The sequence below is a fragment of the Hyperoodon ampullatus genome, assembly GCF_949752795.1.
Source record: "Hyperoodon ampullatus genome assembly, chromosome: 16".
NCBI classification, from domain to species: Eukaryota; Metazoa; Chordata; class Mammalia; order Artiodactyla; family Ziphiidae; genus Hyperoodon; species Hyperoodon ampullatus.
The window spans coordinates 12,767,758-12,786,341 of record NC_136929.1 but is presented as its reverse complement, the minus strand read 5'-3'; the positions used below and the strand labels follow the sequence as shown (position 1 = coordinate 12,786,341).

The 18,584-nt window shown below is 37.0% G+C and overlaps 1 protein-coding gene across 3 annotated transcripts in view; it reads left to right on the top strand.

The window, feature by feature from the left end:
• IPO5 (importin 5) overlaps window positions 1-18,584 on the top strand; it is a gene marked incomplete at its 5' end in the record, with an annotated part of 40,271 nt that overhangs the window by 5,066 nt on the left and 16,621 nt on the right. Inside the window, 9 exons of one of the 3 annotated variants that reach the window (XM_079721723.1) lie at window positions 884-964; window positions 3,431-3,623; window positions 5,271-5,373; window positions 7,022-7,118; window positions 7,337-7,441; window positions 9,784-9,906; window positions 9,993-10,113; window positions 11,904-11,991; window positions 13,840-13,946. In XM_079721723.1, coding sequence (XP_079577849.1) covers window positions 884-964; window positions 3,431-3,623; window positions 5,271-5,373; window positions 7,022-7,118; window positions 7,337-7,441; window positions 9,784-9,906; window positions 9,993-10,113; window positions 11,904-11,991; window positions 13,840-13,946 — 1,018 coding nt within the window. Of the gene's footprint in view, window positions 1-883; window positions 965-3,430; window positions 3,624-5,243; window positions 5,374-7,021; window positions 7,119-7,336; window positions 7,442-9,783; window positions 9,907-9,992; window positions 10,114-11,903; window positions 11,992-13,839; window positions 13,947-18,584 lie in introns of all 3 variants that reach the window. The other 2 variants (XM_079721722.1, XM_079721724.1) reach the window with 2 other exon arrangements.

Genomic DNA, 18,584 nt, shown 5'->3' with positions numbered 1-18,584 from the left:
TTCCAAGTGTACTTAAAATAATGATTAGTTATCCACCTTAAAAGACTGACATTAGAAATTGTATGCATGCACATGAATCTACACTTGAGTTTACGTTTGTAGACATCATATACTTAGGTCTTATTTTTGATCCACTCTATCAACCTTTTAATTGGCGTCATTTTTTTCTTTTTTTTACTGTTAAACAATTTGCTCTCATTTTACGTTATTAATGGAGAAGGAAAGAAGTGTCCTGAGTCACAAAACCTAGATGTCTAGATTTATTGAAATGATATTAAGTTTCCTGGCCAACTTTCTCCTGACCATATTCATTTGTTTACGTATATAATATGGTTTCGGTATAATCTTTGCTTGAAAGAAAATGTAACATAAAGAAGTTGAATATTTGCCCTTTCTCTGACTTGCTTCATCTGAGGGTATTTCTCTGGTGTTTGTTAAGTAGTAACTTGAACCAGTTCTACATCATTTGGTCTAAAAAATGTTGACAAGATAAGCAGTTTTCCATGATGTAAGGGGATATTGAGTGAGCACTTCACAGCATGGTAGCTCAACACTGGTCAAGTTTTTGGTTCTCTTAGGCCTTGAGTTTTATTAATCACAGAGGAGCCTAAGGTAAAAAAATGTGCACATACATACATTAGAAAAGTCTAGTTAAGAGGCAAAGGTGGAAAGGAACTTGATAAGTAACTTCTTCAGCATCCTCTTTCCTGTCTTGTCTGAAATATGTTCTCTTTCACAGGAGAAAACTTTCACACCATACCTAGGTTGTTTGACTCCTCATGCATGGATCTTTCCTGCTCTTCCTTTCAGTTCTATTAATGGTGTACTCAGGACATTTTCTAACATGATATTCTAACCTTTACTGTTTTTCTTTTTCATGTAGGAAACCTATGAGAATATCCCAGGCCAGTCGAAGATCACATTCCTTTTACAAGCCATCAGAAATACAACAGCTGCTGAGGAGGTACTACTTTAATTCTTTGAATGTGACTTTCTTACAGTCGGGTATTACGTAGTCGTCAGAGTGGGTAATGAGAACTGTTGTTTACTGCATAGACATTACCAGAACTCTGAACTTAATTCTTTGCTAAAAGCTACTCTGGAGTTACAGTTTTTTTGAAATACTCTATTAAAAATGAGAATTTCTTTTTTTCCATGTAAGATGATTACATAAAACTTATTAAATGTAAGTTATTTTTTTGGTAGCTATAAAAATTTTTCTTCCTTGGAACAATTCATTCTACAGGAGGAAATTGAATTCATTCAGTGTTTTAATGTATTGCCAAATGAAAAAATACTTTTTGTCTTTAAAACGTTTATGCTTATAGCTATTTCTGGGTGGTGAAGAATACGTGCTACAGATGTGTAAGGACAAAGACACACTTTGTTAGAATCCTTTAAAAATCATGGTTTTCAGCAAATTTACTAAATTCAAATTTATAGTTTGTTACTGCTTCTCTGCATTTAGCTGCTAACTTTTTCTCAAAAGTAATATCCTTGTATATAGTTAACGTTAATTGAATATCCTCTCTATGGAAAAGGCATCAAAATACCCAAGTGTAGAAAACTTACTCCACCTATGAAACGTTGCATTAGAATTTGTAAAGTGAGACTTCATTGCTAACAGTCACGCTATATGTAAAATGCTTATATTAACACGTGATGGAAATGAAGTCACACTAAGTCTTCTATATAATGTTACACCTGCCTTCTTCTAGTCAGTCAGTTTAAACTGGCAATTTAGTGTTTTCTGATAACACTTAGAAAACACTATATTAAAGTGCCCTAGTTTTTTTTTAAACAGGTGACAAAGGGCACTTCTTCACCTTTGTAACATACTGTTTTTCTTTAATTCAAAATAAATGTCAACTATGAGGACAAACATAGAAGTAACTTAAATCTCTATAATAGTTCGCTATTTTAATTCTTGAAGGTTGTTGCAGGTTAGCTACAAAACAAGTTTTAAAGCCAAGAATAATGTGAAAATTATTGAATTTTATTTTTAAAAGCCTATTTTGAACCCTATGTAGATCCTGCTTTGACTTAGGAATTAGATGATTATGAACTAGCCTCAGCATCTTCATGATGCAGTGTATGTGTGAGAAGAATTGCACCAATTTTAACCACTGTTTAACCTCTCTGAATCCTTTCTAGAGCATAAATTAAAATTTTTAAAAAGTTTGCTATCAGCCAGAAGTGATTCAAATAAGATTTCTCGGTGAGAAGTAAATGGAAGGAAAAAAATGGCAAATTTTATTTGTATGGTTTAATTCTTTTTGTTGTTGTTGGTCACAGTCTCGAAGTAATTATAGTGATAATGAGTACCTGCAGTCCAGAAAAAAAGAACATGAAAAATCGGGTTTAATATTTTCAATGGCTTCTTGTCTTCTTATGATAAAATTTTAGAATGGCATTTGTCTCAGCTTTTCTTTTGATACTCTGAATGAATATTATACAGAAAGTGCCAAATTTAAATACATTTTACAAATTTGACGATGGGATAAGAATATACACATTGAGATTAGGGCTTTTAGATATGGGGAACTTGTGATGTTTGTTTGCATGAATGAAGTATAAAGATAAATGGATTTTTAAAATTAATTAATTTTTATTTTTGGCTGCGTTGGGTCTTCGTTGCTGTGCACGGGCTTTCTCTAGTTGTGGCAAGCAGGAGCGACTCTTCGTTGTGGTCCATGGGCTTATTGCAGTGGCTTCTCTTGTTGTGGAGCACAGGCTCTAGGTACACGGACTTCAGTAGTTGTGGCTCGCAGGCTCTAGAGCACAGGCTCAGTAGTTGTGGCGCATGGGCTTAGTTGCTCCGCGGCATGTGGGATCTTCCTGGACCAGGGCTCGAACGCGGGTCCCCTGCATTGGCAGGAGGATTCTTAACCACTGCGCCAGCAGGGAAGTCCCAGATAAATGGATTTGATAGCGCTTTATCTAAGAGGCTAATGAAAGGACGATGATACAGTAAGATTGGCCAGGCTGGGAGCATAAGATTAAGTAGGAAAGGTACTTTATTCACTAGAATGAGAGCCAGATAGGGAAGTAAGAAAAGAGCATTTTATAGGGTTTGCGATTTATATTAAGATTTGTTTTTCTCCAAAGAATATATTTAAAATAGAAATTAAAGACAGGTTTATCATTGCTAAGATAATGTGTTCCTATTCAAGATCTAATATGTTCAAGGCTTTTCCTCAGCTATAAACAAGTAGCTTTTGTGTGGCATTTTCTGTACAGTAGACTAATGTGATTAGAAAGATTTTTATGTATTTTACCTATTATTTTTTTTTAAACTCTAACAAAATGCTTTTGAAATGAATTGTAAAACTAGAATAGTAAAGTACATCAATGGCAGAGTGAATGTAGCTTGTTGGAAATTTTTTCTCCAGTAAGACACCAAGTTATTAACAGTGTTATCTATTTATAGGCTAGACAAATGGCTGCCGTTCTCCTAAGACGTCTTTTGTCCTCTGCATTTGATGAAGTCTATCCAACTCTTCCCACTGATGTTCAGACTGCCATCAAGAGTGAGCTACTAATGATTATTCAAATGGAAACACAGTCTAGCATGAGGAAAAAAATTTGTGATATTGCTGCAGAGCTGGCCAGGAATTTGATAGGTATGTGTGCAAATATGTTTATCATTATGTTATTGAAGAAAATGAGTACATATATCTTTTTTTTAAGTGGAATCTTGGAGGAAGACTCACAAGTACTTGAGTATCATTTATTCTGTTCGAAATGAGAGTGATTATGGATTCTGCATTTAAAGCCAAAAATTACAGATGTTTGTGAAATGCAGGTATAATTAATACTTACCTATTGATCTTCAAAACTATTTCTCTGTGTGGAGAAATAATTTTCTAGTTTACTTGAGAATTGTCAGTTTTATTTTCCCCTTAATCTGTAGTTTTGAAAGCAAAGTTTAACTTATAATCCTGCCAGTAGAAATAGAAATCAGTGGACTCCAGGTGGTTTTTTGCTGTTAAAGTTGTGTTTATAAATTAAGCACATATGCTTATTATACTACTATAGTTCATTATTAAATACCCAGAAATATTTTTGGAGGATAAGGTAAATGAAAACACCTAAAAATGCATTTTATCAGCAGCCAGAACTCTTTTTGGTCACACTAAAAGCATTAATGATATAATTGGATATGCTGTGTTATTTTTTTGACAGATTCTTACATGTGATTTTAAACTTGGTCCATTTAGGTGGCATTTTTAAAGGTTGAAAAGAATACCTCACTGAGATAAGGCTGACTGGGAGGATTTTGCTAGTTGTGCTTAGTAAATTATGATGCAATTTTTTAATCTCCACTACTAGTAATGCAGATATTCAATTCAACTTACTGATACAACGAATTCGTAAAAGCTAATAGGAAGCGTGTTAAATTTTTATATTTTAAGTAAGTTCTAAACACACAGAAACTTGAATTTTTTTAACTAACTTGGGAAGTTCTATTTTCAAGTTTTTTAAGTGTGCAGATAGGAATTTTTATAGATTACATCATTTCTAACTCAAAATCACTTCATAGTGGAAGCATTTCCAGAATGTTTCAAAGCGCTCTCTTCATAAATTTTTTTGTCAGCACACTACTCACTTCAGAGAAGTTCAGCAAATGGGGGGGGGATTTTTTTTTTTAATGCATAACTCATCTGTATTTTCTATAACTCAAGTTCTTTGTGACAAGAAAACCAGTGAGTCTCTTAACTGGTACAGTAGATTTTTGTGGTGGTTCATTTTTATCACAAAGTATCACAAAAATCTATATTTTAAAATCTTGTTACAACACAAACACATTGATAGCATCCTATAGTACTTAAAACTGTACAGTGTGAGCACAGCTCTGGGATTCCCATTCTCCAGTTTGCAACTAATAAATATTCTGGTTTTAAGACTTGTTACCAAATATTGGCTTCGCCTGCTTTTTAAACTCTTTAATAACAAATAGTACGTATGAAAGATTCAACGAGTCCAGTAGTCAGTGTGCTTCCTTTTCTCCAGATCCCACTGCTGAGAAATAATCACTGCTGGTAGTCTGTGCTTATGTAACCCAGATGCACACAATTGCTTTTACTAGATTATAATGCCAGTTTATGGTGGAAGGCCTTGATTTTATTGGAATTTTTGTAAAAACATAGAACGGGTGACATTTTCTACAGCCACATATTTTGAATGAGGCTTACGAAATGAAAAGCTTCACTCTTGATATTTTGAAGTTTTGATTTACACAGGTTATGCCTGGATTTCTTTCCTTTCAGATGAGGATGGCAACAACCAGTGGCCTGAAGGTCTGAAGTTCCTCTTTGATTCCGTCAGCTCTCAAAACGTGGGACTGCGGGAAGCCGCCCTCCATATTTTCTGGTATACACATTGATCTAATTTTGGGGGGGAAATTTCATGTTACGAGTGCCCAAAGCACAGTTTAATTGATTGTTTTAGTCTAGCTTAACTTTTTAGGCTCGAATAATGCCTTTAGATAAGCTTTGTATTTGTGTTGGAAGCAAAATTGAAAAGAACAAAGCTTTTCATTTTCCATTATGATCCTTTTTTGTATATGGGGATTCTCTGCAATTTTGTTTCTTGCCTTTGTCTTTTATGATTCTGAAAAAATTTCTGGGACAGTTTCTTCCTTAGGAGATTGACACAGGACCAGCTGTAGCTTTTAGAAAGCCACTTTAATAGTGGCATCTGGAAGAAGAGAAAGAAAATGCTGGTGAATCCCCACTGTCTTCTGGGTCTTCTGCGACCAAGCTTTAGGAAAACATAATATTTTAATAACCTCATTTATAAGTAAATGATCTAAGTTTAGAATTAAATGAGTAACTGCGTTTAAAAAAGTTTGGCTTACTGTACAGTTCTACTGCATTTAAAATAATACGCAGTTGAATTTATAACTTATCAAGATCATATACTTTTTTTTTTTTTTTTTTTTTTTTTTTTTTGCGGTATGCGGGCCTCTCACTGTTGTGGCCTCTCCCGTTGCGGAGCACAGGCCCCGGACGCACAGGCCCAGCGGCCATGGCTCACGGGCCCAGCTGCTCCGCGGCACGTGGGATCCTCCCAGACCGGGGCACGAACCCGCGTCCCCTGCATCGGCAGGCGGACTCCCAACCACTGCGCCACCAGGGAAGCCCCATATACATTTCTTTTGAGATCTACCTTAAGACTAGATATTACACCATTTTCTATTTTAGTTGTCAAGTGTATCTTTATATCAGTCGTCCAAATTGGAGAATTAAGTAAAAGTATTCAGTTTAATTATCTACCACATTTAAAGTAGAGCAGAACTTGGACTGCCTGGATCACCAAGGCTGGGAGCAGATGTGAGCATGGCTATTGCAGTTACCACCTGAACCCCTGTGCTTGCTCTTGTCCCATCCTGCACTTCAGGTCGGCTTCCCCCTGAGACAGAGTGATGAGGATAAAGCAGAGAGCTGGGATGGGTGTGCACCTGGGTCGCCACTACTCCCAGTCTGATTCCACTGTGTTTGTTTTCTGTGCACCTGACCCCAAAATAGGATTGCTTGGAAAATGGGTAGATGAAGTCCAGCCTTAAGGATTAATGTAAACTTTTAAGTCAGGCGCGTAATTAGATGTTCTAGCTGACACTTTACTAAGATATAATGTAGATTTTTTTTAAATAAATGTATTTATTTTATTTATTTTTGGCTGCGTTTGGTCTTCATTGCTGTGCACGAACTTTCTCTAGTTGTGGCGAGTGGGGACTACTCTCTGTTGCGGTGCGCGGGCTTCTCATTGCAGTGGCTTCTCTTGTTGCGGAGCACAGGCTCTAGGCGAGCGGGCTTCAGTAGTTGTAGCTCGCAGGCTCTAGAGCCCAGGCTCAGTAGTTGTGGCACATGGGCTTAGTTGCTCCGCGGCATGTGGGATCTTCCCGGACCAGGGCTCAAACCCATGTCCCCTGCACTGGCAGGCAGATTCTTAACCACTGCGCCACCAGGGAAGCCCCTATAATGTAATTTTTAAAGGATGCCTTGGATCATTTTTTCAGGAACTTTCCTGGAATTTTTGGAAATCAACAACAGCACTATTTAGACGTCATCAAACGGATGTTAGTTCAGTGTATGCAAGATCAGGAACATCCATCGGTAAATAATTTCAATTCCATTAATATTAACACCTAATTTAATATAGCACCTAACTTGTGAAAGAAATCTATGTGTTTGGAGATCGTCTTTGCTTTTATACTTTAAAATATAACTACTAGTTTTACTGATAAAGAAAATTTTCATCTTGAGTAAGAAAACTTGAACTTGCATCTATTAAGAATTTCTCATGTTTGACATTTTTACTCTCTTCATTTTAGATCAGGACATTATCTGCTAGAGCTACCGCTGCATTTATACTTGCAAACGAACATAATGTTGCCCTCTTCAAACATTTTGCAGACTTGTTACCTGGATTCTTACAGGTAAGAAAACAGTTTAGAATAGGTGATAATTATATCCTTACTGGTTTTTTGTTGCTTACATTCTCATCAGAGTTCTGTAATGCATTCATTTATTCAATAAATATTTGTTGCCTACTATGTGCCAGCTGGGGATACAGCAGTGAACAAAACACACAAATCTCTGTCCCCATTGAGTTAATGTCTTTTGTCTTTGACAGACCTTTGGTCTCTTAGTTTCAGATTTTTTCTATAAGGCAAATGATATGAGCAATTTATGCTTATTATTGAATATGTAATCACATAGGTTATTTCCATTAGAACAACCAAATAACCTATGAAATGTAATGCCCATTTTTACATAAGGAGAAACTAAGGAGGAGAGGGTAAGAAACTTGCCCGAGGTCACAGTGTTGCTAAGTGGTGAAATCATGCACAATTGAAACCCAAATTTGACTGCAGTCCTTACTGTTAAATACAGGGCTTGTAACAGTTTGTCTTATAAAGTAAGTAGTTTATGGTTAGTTGACATTATTGGATTCCATTATTTTAAGGACATCTGCCTCAATCGGAAAGTGAAGTAAGCTTGGGTGAGTTAGAGTAGTTATGCTCAACCTTGTCAGTCCTCAAACCCCCTTTTATAACAAGTATTTTATAACTTTCCATAGTCTTTCTTAAAATGAAATGCATAGTAACAATTCATGTACACATACAAGTTTTTAAAATATCAATGTGTGGCCTTAAGTGGATACAAAGAAGAAATAGAAAGTAATGTCTAATAAAATGACATGCTTTTCCACATATAAATGCTAGGGCCTGACCACAACAAAGACACAGTAGACTGGGTGATTTCTAAGTGATCTATACAAATGCAGTAGCTAAAAATGTGGACTGATACAGAGGTATCATCGGCGGTTCAAACACCATGATTTCTGTTGCTGTTGGTGATTTGAACTGGTGATTTCCAGAAATGGTGAAGTTCTGGACAAAACAAAATACGTATTCCTTCTCAATTTATACAGTATTTACATTTTGCGGGGGGTGGAGACATCATGGTACATTAAAACCAGGCAAAAAATAATTTGTGAGTTAGGTTCTAGGTTCAGATCATTATAAATGAGTTTTTCATTTATGTAAGTATCTGGCATAATCATGCAAGATGCATGATAAAGTCAGATGAGTTCTTCGTAAGCATTTGTGTCACAGATGTAGGACATATAGTACCCCTGGCATTTGCATTTCCTCAATCTGTGACAACCAAGAAGCACCTCCTGAGAGGAATAGTGCCCCTGCTGAGGACCAGGTTAGCCAGGAATTAGGGGAGCTAAAGCTAAAGGTTCATATGTGATAGAGTTATTACCAGAACTTAGTAGAAACTTTTTTCCCCATGCTATTAAGCTGAAAAGATAGTTTAGGTCAATGACAAAACATTAACTAATGAAACATTCTATTGTTTTAGTAGTTTATTATCTACAAGTCTTTTTTTAAATTTTATTTATTTATTTTTGGCTGCGTTGGGTCTTCGTTGCTGGGTGCGGGCTTTCTCTAGTTGCAGCGAGCAGGAGCTACTCTTCATTGTGGTGCGCGGGCTTCTCATTGTGGTGGCTTCTCGTTGCAGAGCACAGGCTCTAGGCGCGTGGGCTTCAGTAGTTGTGGCACACAGGCTCAGTAGTTGTGGCTCACGGGCTTAGTTACTTCGCGGCATGTGGGATCTTCCTGGACCAGGGCTTGAACCCACGTCCCCTGCATTGGCAGGTGGATTCTTAACCACTGCCCCACCAGGGAAGTCCCTTATCTACAAGTTTTGAGTTACACACTATTTAAGTCTAATTTCAGATTTTTCTTCCTCTGAATTTAGAATAAGGTAAAATGTTAGCCAGAACTTTTAGGAGTTGTGACTCTGAAATAGGCAAAGGTAGATACAAAATGCATACTTAAATTCCACAGCGACCAAACTTGACATCAAAGAGAAATAAATCGGGTAATATTGGACACTTTAAATGTATCATAGGATCTAGTATTTACTATATGTGTGGGTATTGGACGGACAAAGAAAAAGGGATTCCTTCTGGTTATGAAAAAATTCTTTGCCAGTCTTAAGTGTTGTTGTGGTTATAGTTGCACTGATTTTAATTTTTACTTAGGTTTAAATCTTTATGTGTTTCTAGTTAACATTAGGCAAAAGAAAAATATATATGTGGTTGTAGGTAGAATATCTGCATAATGTTGATTGCTAAGTTATTACTCAGTGAAAAATAATACTAGTATTTCTTTGTTGTCTGCCTCTTGATGTTCTGGCCAGTGAGGCATCATAAAGTGACTCTTGAACACAGACTTTATTTTTTTATTTATTTCACCTTTTCTAGGCTGTAAATGACTCATGCTACCAGAATGATGATTCGGTCCTAAAATCCCTTGTTGAGATTGCGGACACTGTTCCAAAGTATTTACGTCCTCATTTGGAAGCAACTTTACAGCTAAGTCTGAAGGTAAATTAAATACTTAGGTAAATGTTCTGTCTCTTATTTTCCGTGAATAAACTACTAAATGTATACAAATATGTCTTTTTTTGTAGTTGTGTGGAGACACCAGCCTCAATAATATGCAACGCCAGCTTGCCCTTGAAGTAATTGTGACCCTCTCTGAGACTGCAGCTGCTATGTTAAGAAAACATACCAATATTGTTGCACAGACTAGTAAGTCGCAAGTCTTTAAGTAGTTGGTGTTGCGGTGGCAAAATTGTTGGATAAGTTTGCTGAGAGTTGTGCAAGTCCACAGATTTTATTGGTAGAAGGAATGTCCTTTCAAACTCAGGTGACTCTGGGGAAATGCACTTATACATTCTTAACTGCATGGACCCAACATCATGGCCATGCTACAGCACCCTGAAACCTCAGAATAGCAGGCATGACTTATAATACCTGGAAGTAAATCGAAAGATGTACAGGACCTCTATGGGGAAAATTGGATGACGCATTGAAAGACTAATAGGAGAAGCAAATATTAGTACTCCTCAAATTAACCTAAAAATTCAATATAATTTTAGCCAGAATCACAATAGAGTTGGTCATGATAAGATTGATTCTAAAATTTGTGTGGAAGAACATAGGGCCTGGAGTAGCCAAGACAATTTTGATGAATAAAGTACAGATCTTGCCTATCAGCTATGACGATTTAGAGTTTATTGATGGTGCAGGTAATAGATGAGTTGGATAGAACGAAAGGGTCCAGGAGCAGATCCACTCACATGGAGACAGGATGGACTTAAAAAGATAATTAATCAAAGGTCATTGGCACAACTGGTTATTTCTATGGGAAAAACATATCCCAACTTCAAATATCCTATGAAACCCAATTTTCGGTTGTTTAAACGTGAAATAATAGATACATTTTATAAGTAAAGCTTTTAATAGCAGAAAGTGATTTTTTTTTAAGACTTGAGTCAGAAACCATAGATGCAAACATTACTAAATTTGTACTAAGACAATTTTTTGACCATCAAATACATCATAAGTGAAATTAAAAGATAAGCCACAGACTGAGAGAAAGTAGTTCATTGCACACAATCAACAAAGTTTTGGCGTCCAGAAAACAGAAGCTGGGAACAGGAAGTTTGCAATAGAGGAATCTGAAATAGCTGTTAAACACTGCTCAGTCTCCATAAATACAAATGTAATTAATTGTCAAATACCAACTGTCAGAAAGTTTGACAATATCAAGTGTCGATGAAGGGTGCGGAGCAGAGAGAACTCACAGGAGCGCTTCACACCTTGCGCAATATACAGACAGGCCTCCTTTGACCTTCCCATAGGAATCAAGTCTATGCCGCCGCTATGGAGAGCAGTTCAGTGGGTTTTAGTAATATTAAAGATACTTGTAACAATTTCATGCCCTGAACTCACACTTGTCAAGGAGGTATGTATAAGAATCTCATCAAAGCAAATTTTGTAATAGGAAAAAAATTAAGAACAACTAAAATGTCCACCAACAGGATAGTGTGTTTCTATAATAAAATGCCATGAAGTAATGCAGATGAAATTCATGTGTGTTGAGAAAAAAGCAAATTGCCAAAGGATATATATAGTGATACCATTTATTATATAAAAGTAAAATCTTGGAATAGTACTCTATGTTATACATAGAGAAAACTATAGTTCAAGTGTAAAAACAGTTTGGTAATGAGAAACGTTGATTTTATTATGGTGCTTGCTTCTGGTGAGGGAGGAAGAGGATGTAACAGGATTTGGAATATTTGACTTTTATCCTTAATGTTACTTCTTAAAAAGAACAAGATCTAAAGCCAGTGTGGTAAAAAAGGTAAAAATGTAACAAACCAGATTTGGGAGAACAGGCAAATAATTTTTTTGTTTTACTCTTAGAAGCAAAGCAAATCCTTTGATTTTTACTTCTTAAAGTTGTTAGTACATGGTGATATTGACAAAACTAAAGAGACAGTTTTCGAGTATGAAATAATTATTTTCTTTAGTTCCTCAGATGTTAGCCATGATGGTTGACCTTGAAGAGGATGAGGACTGGGCAAATGCGGATGAACTAGAAGATGATGATTTTGACAGGTAATCACACAGACCAAAAACCGTGAAGGTTCCTTGACAGGATAGAGCAAGTTCAGGTGACAGTGAGAGCTTAGCATTACAAGGCCTATCTCTTCCCCACACTGTATTCCATAAATCCGAAGTTAAACTTTTAAGTTTGGAATATCGGACATTTAGGCTTTCTCTGTTGTGTGTTTTTCTGTACCAAATTTTGTAACTACTTATCTTTAATAAAGTAGCTATCGTTATTACCCTGACTCTATAAATTTTCTTCAAGAATTTTTAATAGTATCTTCTAAAATATTTATAAAGAAGCTTTATTGTGATAAATGCCTTTATATGCATAGACCTTACCTTAGAATAGTTTTCAGCAAATCCCCTGTATTTTCCCCAAATAATGCAATTTATGTTTAGGATAGAGAGGAGGCAGTGATGGTGAGATTCAACACTGGGTGACAGTAACACTGAAATTACTATTTTACTTGTTTCAACTTAGTAGGTACCCATGAATACAGATTCCTGTGGAAAAGTCAATCAGAATTTATATTCACTGTGAAGTAGTGATAATGGCTCCTTACATATATGACACATAGCACTTCAGAGCAGCTATTTTAATTTGATTCTTTCAGTGGTCCTAAAGGGTATAGTATCATATTATAGATGCAGAAGTGGAGAGTGAGGATTGAGTGATTTGTCCAGGGTTGTCTAGCCAGTCAGTAGACTGGGCTTAATACCACTTCTCTCAGTCTTCCCAGTGAATCATACTGCCTTACCTCCTTTTCTTAAAAAGAACTGAAATTATTTCCCCAGAAGACTGGTAGTTGGTGTAAGCTACTATAACAGATATTAGATAGAATTAGACATTCGATTTACAGAATATATGGTGTCTTTTTGAAACTTAATCCTGTTATTAAAAATGACTGACTTTTGGCCTAAATACTCTTTAGAAGTATGAAAATAATCCTTGACTGGAAATCATCGAATAGGGCTGAAGAGAAGACTGGGCTCCAATCAGGTTTTCTTGCCCTGGTTCAGTTACTGTTATGTGCTGCTACCTGGCTTAATTGGCCCTGTAAAAGGCACTTGAATTTATATGATGTATGAAGCTATTTTTTTTTCTGGACTGGGTGAATAAGATTTTATCTGTGAGTAAATAGGGCGTAAATATATTTTCAAGGTCAGTTTAAGTCTAAGAACCTGTTCTGAAGGTCATAGTTTCATCTTTCTGGTTTTGCCTTCACACAGAACAGTTAAAGATTATGCACATGACAAACTCACTGCTTATCTTGCAGTTCTAAAACAGAATAAATGTGCAAAGGCTTTTATGCCCAAATTTTTCTTCAGTTTTCAGGGGAAAAAACTAGAATTGACTTTCACCAATGCATAGTTTTTTGCAATGCAAATTGCACCCCTTAAAGATGAATAAGCTCATAGTGAGGAAAAAATCACATGCAGGCTCAGTACCTTTTTCAGTTTTCTATGTTCTCCCCACTGATAAGTTTGAAGAATATATTTCCAGGAAATGGGCTCTCCTAAACACTCTGCTTACCCCTCTGAGTCTTGAAAGTGTCAGAAGCTAAGTTTTAACCAGTGAGTGGTGTGTGGGGGGAGAGTAGGAAAAGGCTTAAAAGATCAGATTCAGACATAAGACTTTTAAACCTCAATGAGGCATGATAAAATTTTTATCCCCTGTCTTTTTTAAACTCTAGGGTTTTTAACCCACAGCTTCACTACATCTATTAGAAAGACCACTTGAATTAATTCTTCTTCAGTCTCAGTTTAATAACATGTTTAGAAATATGTCCGTGCAGTGTCCTATTCTTGTGTATTTTGCTTATGTCACGATTATATCATTTTGTTTGTGTGTAGCAATGCGGTTGCTGGTGAGAGTGCTTTAGACCGAATGGCTTGTGGACTTGGTGGAAAGCTCGTCCTGCCGATGATCAAGGAACATATTATGCAGATGCTTCAGAATCGTAAGCTGTTATCTCTTTCAAATGCTAGAATAGTGGAGTGTGGCTTTCCAAATCTTAAACTCTAACAAATGCTTAGACTGTGTCTAAAAGGCAGTCTTTGCCTTTTTATGTTCTATGTTTAACCTAATTCTCATATTGATAAAATCCTATTCAGTCATCTTTAGAACCACTCAGTCTTACAGTAAAGAATATTTTTTCCTCAATACTGCAAATAGTATTCAATTCTCCTTCCCCAGAATGGGCTTCAGTATATGGGAAAAAATTAAAAATTCTAAGGAAAATTGACAGATTTACTCCCTAGCCAGAAATATCTAAATTTGAATTTAAGTAAAACACCATTATTTGAATGTTTATGAAGTATGCATGTATTTGATTCACAGTCTTCCTTCATCTACTATCTTTTATTTTTTTTTAAATACCTACTTCTAGAGGAGAAGCTACTTCTATATTTCTCCTTTTATATTCCTAGCAAATATTTGGTCATTTGTTAGCCTTGTACCTGTAATTTGTATCAGTAACAAAAGTTGGTGTTTTTGTCCTTTTAATTACAAAGTTAATATGCTTGACTTTTTTTAAAAATTCAGATACAGAAATGTATGAACTGAACGTCCCTTAACTTAGATTCAGGGGTGGCCACTGTTAACAGTCCTCTGAGACTTGAGTCTCTGACCTCATTTATGCACATGTACAGTTGTGTTTAACATGAATATAGCATTACAGATCCCATGCTTCCGCTCCACAGTGTATCATATCACCACACGATGGCTTCCCTTCGTGTGGTGATATGATGGCTTCCCTTCGATGGCTTCCCTACGATGGCAGCCACGTAGCATTCCACAATTCCCCATTAAATCGTAATAGTTCTGTTGATAACAAATAATGCTACTGCATACACTCTTCTACAGAAATCCTGGCTTACATGTATGGACATGTGTATCTATAGCATGTATTACAAGAGACAGACTTGAGGGTCCACCCATTGATTTGGGATCTTAAAGTAGTGAAATGGAATCACAGAATATCAGCTTCACATGAAAGTGAATTTTTGAGAACTCCATCCCTTAGCATTTACCTAGGTCCTCCTTATCCTGTAAGGTTCTTATTTATCCTAAGAAGGTGTGGTCCAAAACCGTTATCCCTTTTTAATGATGTGATTTTACATCTGGGTCTTGAGTAATAGTTTTTCCTTTTTTTACTCCCTAAATTTTGAGGGTTTTTTCCCCAGACGGATAGAGACAGTCAACATCACAGGTTGCTCAACCTATAAAAGCTACTAGACAGAATCTAGCTTTTCCATTTTTAAGATGAAGAAAGTAAAGCCCAGAGACATGAAAGGTTACACAAGGTCACCCAGCTATCAGTGTTTCACCACTGCTTAATGCCATTCTTCAAATATGTTGTGGACCTGCTTGTGATTTGTAGTTAAAGAATTTAAGTTCCTGCTACAGCATAACTAGCTGGCTGCAGAAGCCTTCACATGTATGGCAATGAACTCTTAATAAAGATTTGTTACTGTTACTTTGAGCAAGTCTGGACCTTTGTTTCCTGTCTGTTAAAAAATTTTTAAAAAATAGGAAAGTGATGCTTGCCCTATACCCAGGTTTGGAGTTAGGATCCAAAGGTGTATTTAATACTTCATGTGAAAAGGGCTTTAAAACGATGCATATTTTCTAGTAACTTACTATATACCCCACTTTATTTTAAAAATAGTTTTATTGTTTTTTTCTATAAATAGTAAACACCAATTTTTTATTTATTTTATTTATTTATTTTTGGCTGCATTGGGCCTTCGTTGCTGCACGTGGGCTTTCTCTAGTTGTGGTGAGTGGGGGCTACTCGTCGTTGAGGTATGTGGGCTTCTTACTGCGGTGGCTTCTCTTGTTGCAGAGCACGGGCTCTAGGTGCGCGGGCTCAGTAGTTGTGGCTCACGGGCTCCAGAGCGCAGGCTCAGTAGTTGTGGCGCGCGGGCTTAGTTGCTCCGTGACATGTGGGATCTTCCAGGACCAGGCCTTCAACCTGGGTCCTCTGCATTGGCAGGCAAATTCTTTTTTTTTTTTTCTTTTCAACATCTTTATTAGAGTATAATTGCTTTACAATGGTGTGTCAGTTTCTGCTTCATAACGAAGTGAATCAGTTATACATATACATATGTTCCCATATCTCTTCCCTCTTGCATCTCCCTCCCTCCCACCCTCCCTATCCCACCCCTCTTGGTGGTCACAAAGCACCGAGCTGATCTCCCTATGCTATGTGGCTGCTTCCCACTATCTATTTTACGTTTGGTAGTGTATATATGTCCATGCCACTCTCTCACTTTGTCCCAGCTTACCCTTCCCCCTCCCCATATCCTCAAGTCCATTCTCTAGTACGTCTGCATCTTTATTCCCATCTTGCCCCTAGGTTCTTCTGAACATTTTCTTTTTTTTTTTTTTTTTAGATTCCATATATATGTGTTAGCATATGGTATTGTTTTTCTCTTTCTGACTTACTTCACTCTCTATGACAGTCTCTAGGTCCATCCACCTCACTACAAATAACTCAGTTTCGTTCCTTTTTATGGCTGAGTAATATTCCATTGTATATATGTGCCACATCTTCTTTATCCACTCATCTGTTGATGGACACTTAGGTTGCTTCCATGTCCTGGCTATTGTAAATAGAGCTGCAGTGAACATTTTGGTACATGACTCTTTTTGAATTATGGTTTTCTCAGGGTATATGCCCAGTAGTGGGATTGCTGGGTGGTATGGTAGTTCTATTTTTAGTTTTTTAAGGAACCTCCATACTGTTCTCCATAGTGGCTGTATCAATTTACATTCCCACCAACAGTGCAAGAGGGTTCCCTTTTCTCCACACCCTCTCCAGCATTTATTGTTTGTAGATTTTTTGATGATGGCCATTCTGACCGGTGTAAGATGATATCTCATTGTAGTTTTGATTTGCATTACTCTAATGATTAATGATGTTGAGCATTCTTTCATGTGTTTGTTGGCAATCTGTATGTCTTCTTTGGAGAAATGTCTATTTAGGTCTTCTGCCCATTTTTTTTTTTTTTTTTTTTTTTTTTTTTTTTTTTTTTTTTTGCGGTATATGGGCCTCTCACTGTTGCGGCCTCTCCCGTTGCGGAGCACAGGCTCCGGACACGCAGGCTCAATGGCCATGGCTCATGGGCCAAGCCGCTCCGCGGCACGTGGGATCCTCCCAGACCGGGGCACGAACCCGCGTCCCCTGCATCGGCAGGCGGACTCTCAACCACTGCGCCACCAGGGAAGCCCCTTCTGCCCATTTTTTGATTGGGTTGTTTGTTTTTTTGATATTGAGCTGCATGAGTTGCTTGTATGTTTTGGAGATTAATCCTTTGTCAGTTGCTTCATTTGCAAATATTTTCTCCCATTCTGAGGGTTGACTTTTGGTCTTGTTTATGGTTTCCTTTGCTGTGCAAAAGCTTTTAAGTTTCATTAGGTCCCATTTGTTTATTTTTGTTTTTATTTCCATTTCTCTAGGAGGTGGGTCAAAAAGGATCTTGCTGTGATTTATGTCATAGAGTGTTCTTCCTATGTTTTTCTCTAAGAGTTTGATGGTGTCTGGCCTTACATTTAGGTCTTGGCAGGGGGATTCTTAACCACTACGCCACCAGGGAAGCCCCCGGTTTTTTTTTTATTCTTAAAATTCAGAGGAAAACCATTTTCAAATCCCAGTACCATCCCATTACATTTGCTGAACATACTTCTAGGAACTCTGCACATTGAGAATATATGAGACATAACTTTAAAATATCTGAACTAAATATAGACATCTTTCTATTTCAATATTTATGCATTAAATTTTTTTTTCTTTACTATTTATTTTTGTGTGTTTTTTTAATTTAATTTAATTAATTTGTTTGTTTGTTTGCACCGAGTCTTAGTTGCGGCTTGCTGGCTCTTTAGTCACTGCCGGCAGACACCTTAGTTGTGGCATGCGAACTCTTAGTTGCGGCATGCACGTGAGATCTAGTTCCCTGACCAGGGATCAAACCCAGACCGCCTGCATTGGAAGCGTGCAGTCTTAACCACTGCACCACCAGGGAAGTCCCTTGTGTGCTTCTTAACTGAGTTATAACTGACATAACATTATATTGGTTTCAGATGTGTAGCATAATGATTCAGTATTTGTATACATTGCAAAATGATCATGACAATAAGTCTATTTACTCCTCTTTAAAATAATGTGTCCAGGGCTTCCCTGGTGGCACAGTGGTTGAGAGTCCGTCCGCCTGCTGATGCAGGGGACCACGGGTTCGTGCCCCGGTCCGGGAAGATCCCACATGCTGCGGAGCAGCTGGGCCCGTGGGCCATGGCCGCTGAGCCTGCGCATCCGGGGCCTGTGCTCCGCAACAGGAGAGGCCACAACAGTGAGAGGCCCGTGTACCGCAAAAAAATAAAAAAATAAATAAAATAAAATAATGTGTCCAATATGCAAAGATGAGTATCAGATATTAGTTTCTTAGGATTATTATTTCTCAGTTGAGAAATTTGACTTAATGGTATATTGAGTAATTGAAATACAGTTAAAGCATATATATAATAATGTTATAAGTAATAATGATAAAGTTTTAATGTTTAACAGAAAAAATTAGCAATTTTTCAGAGGAATGAG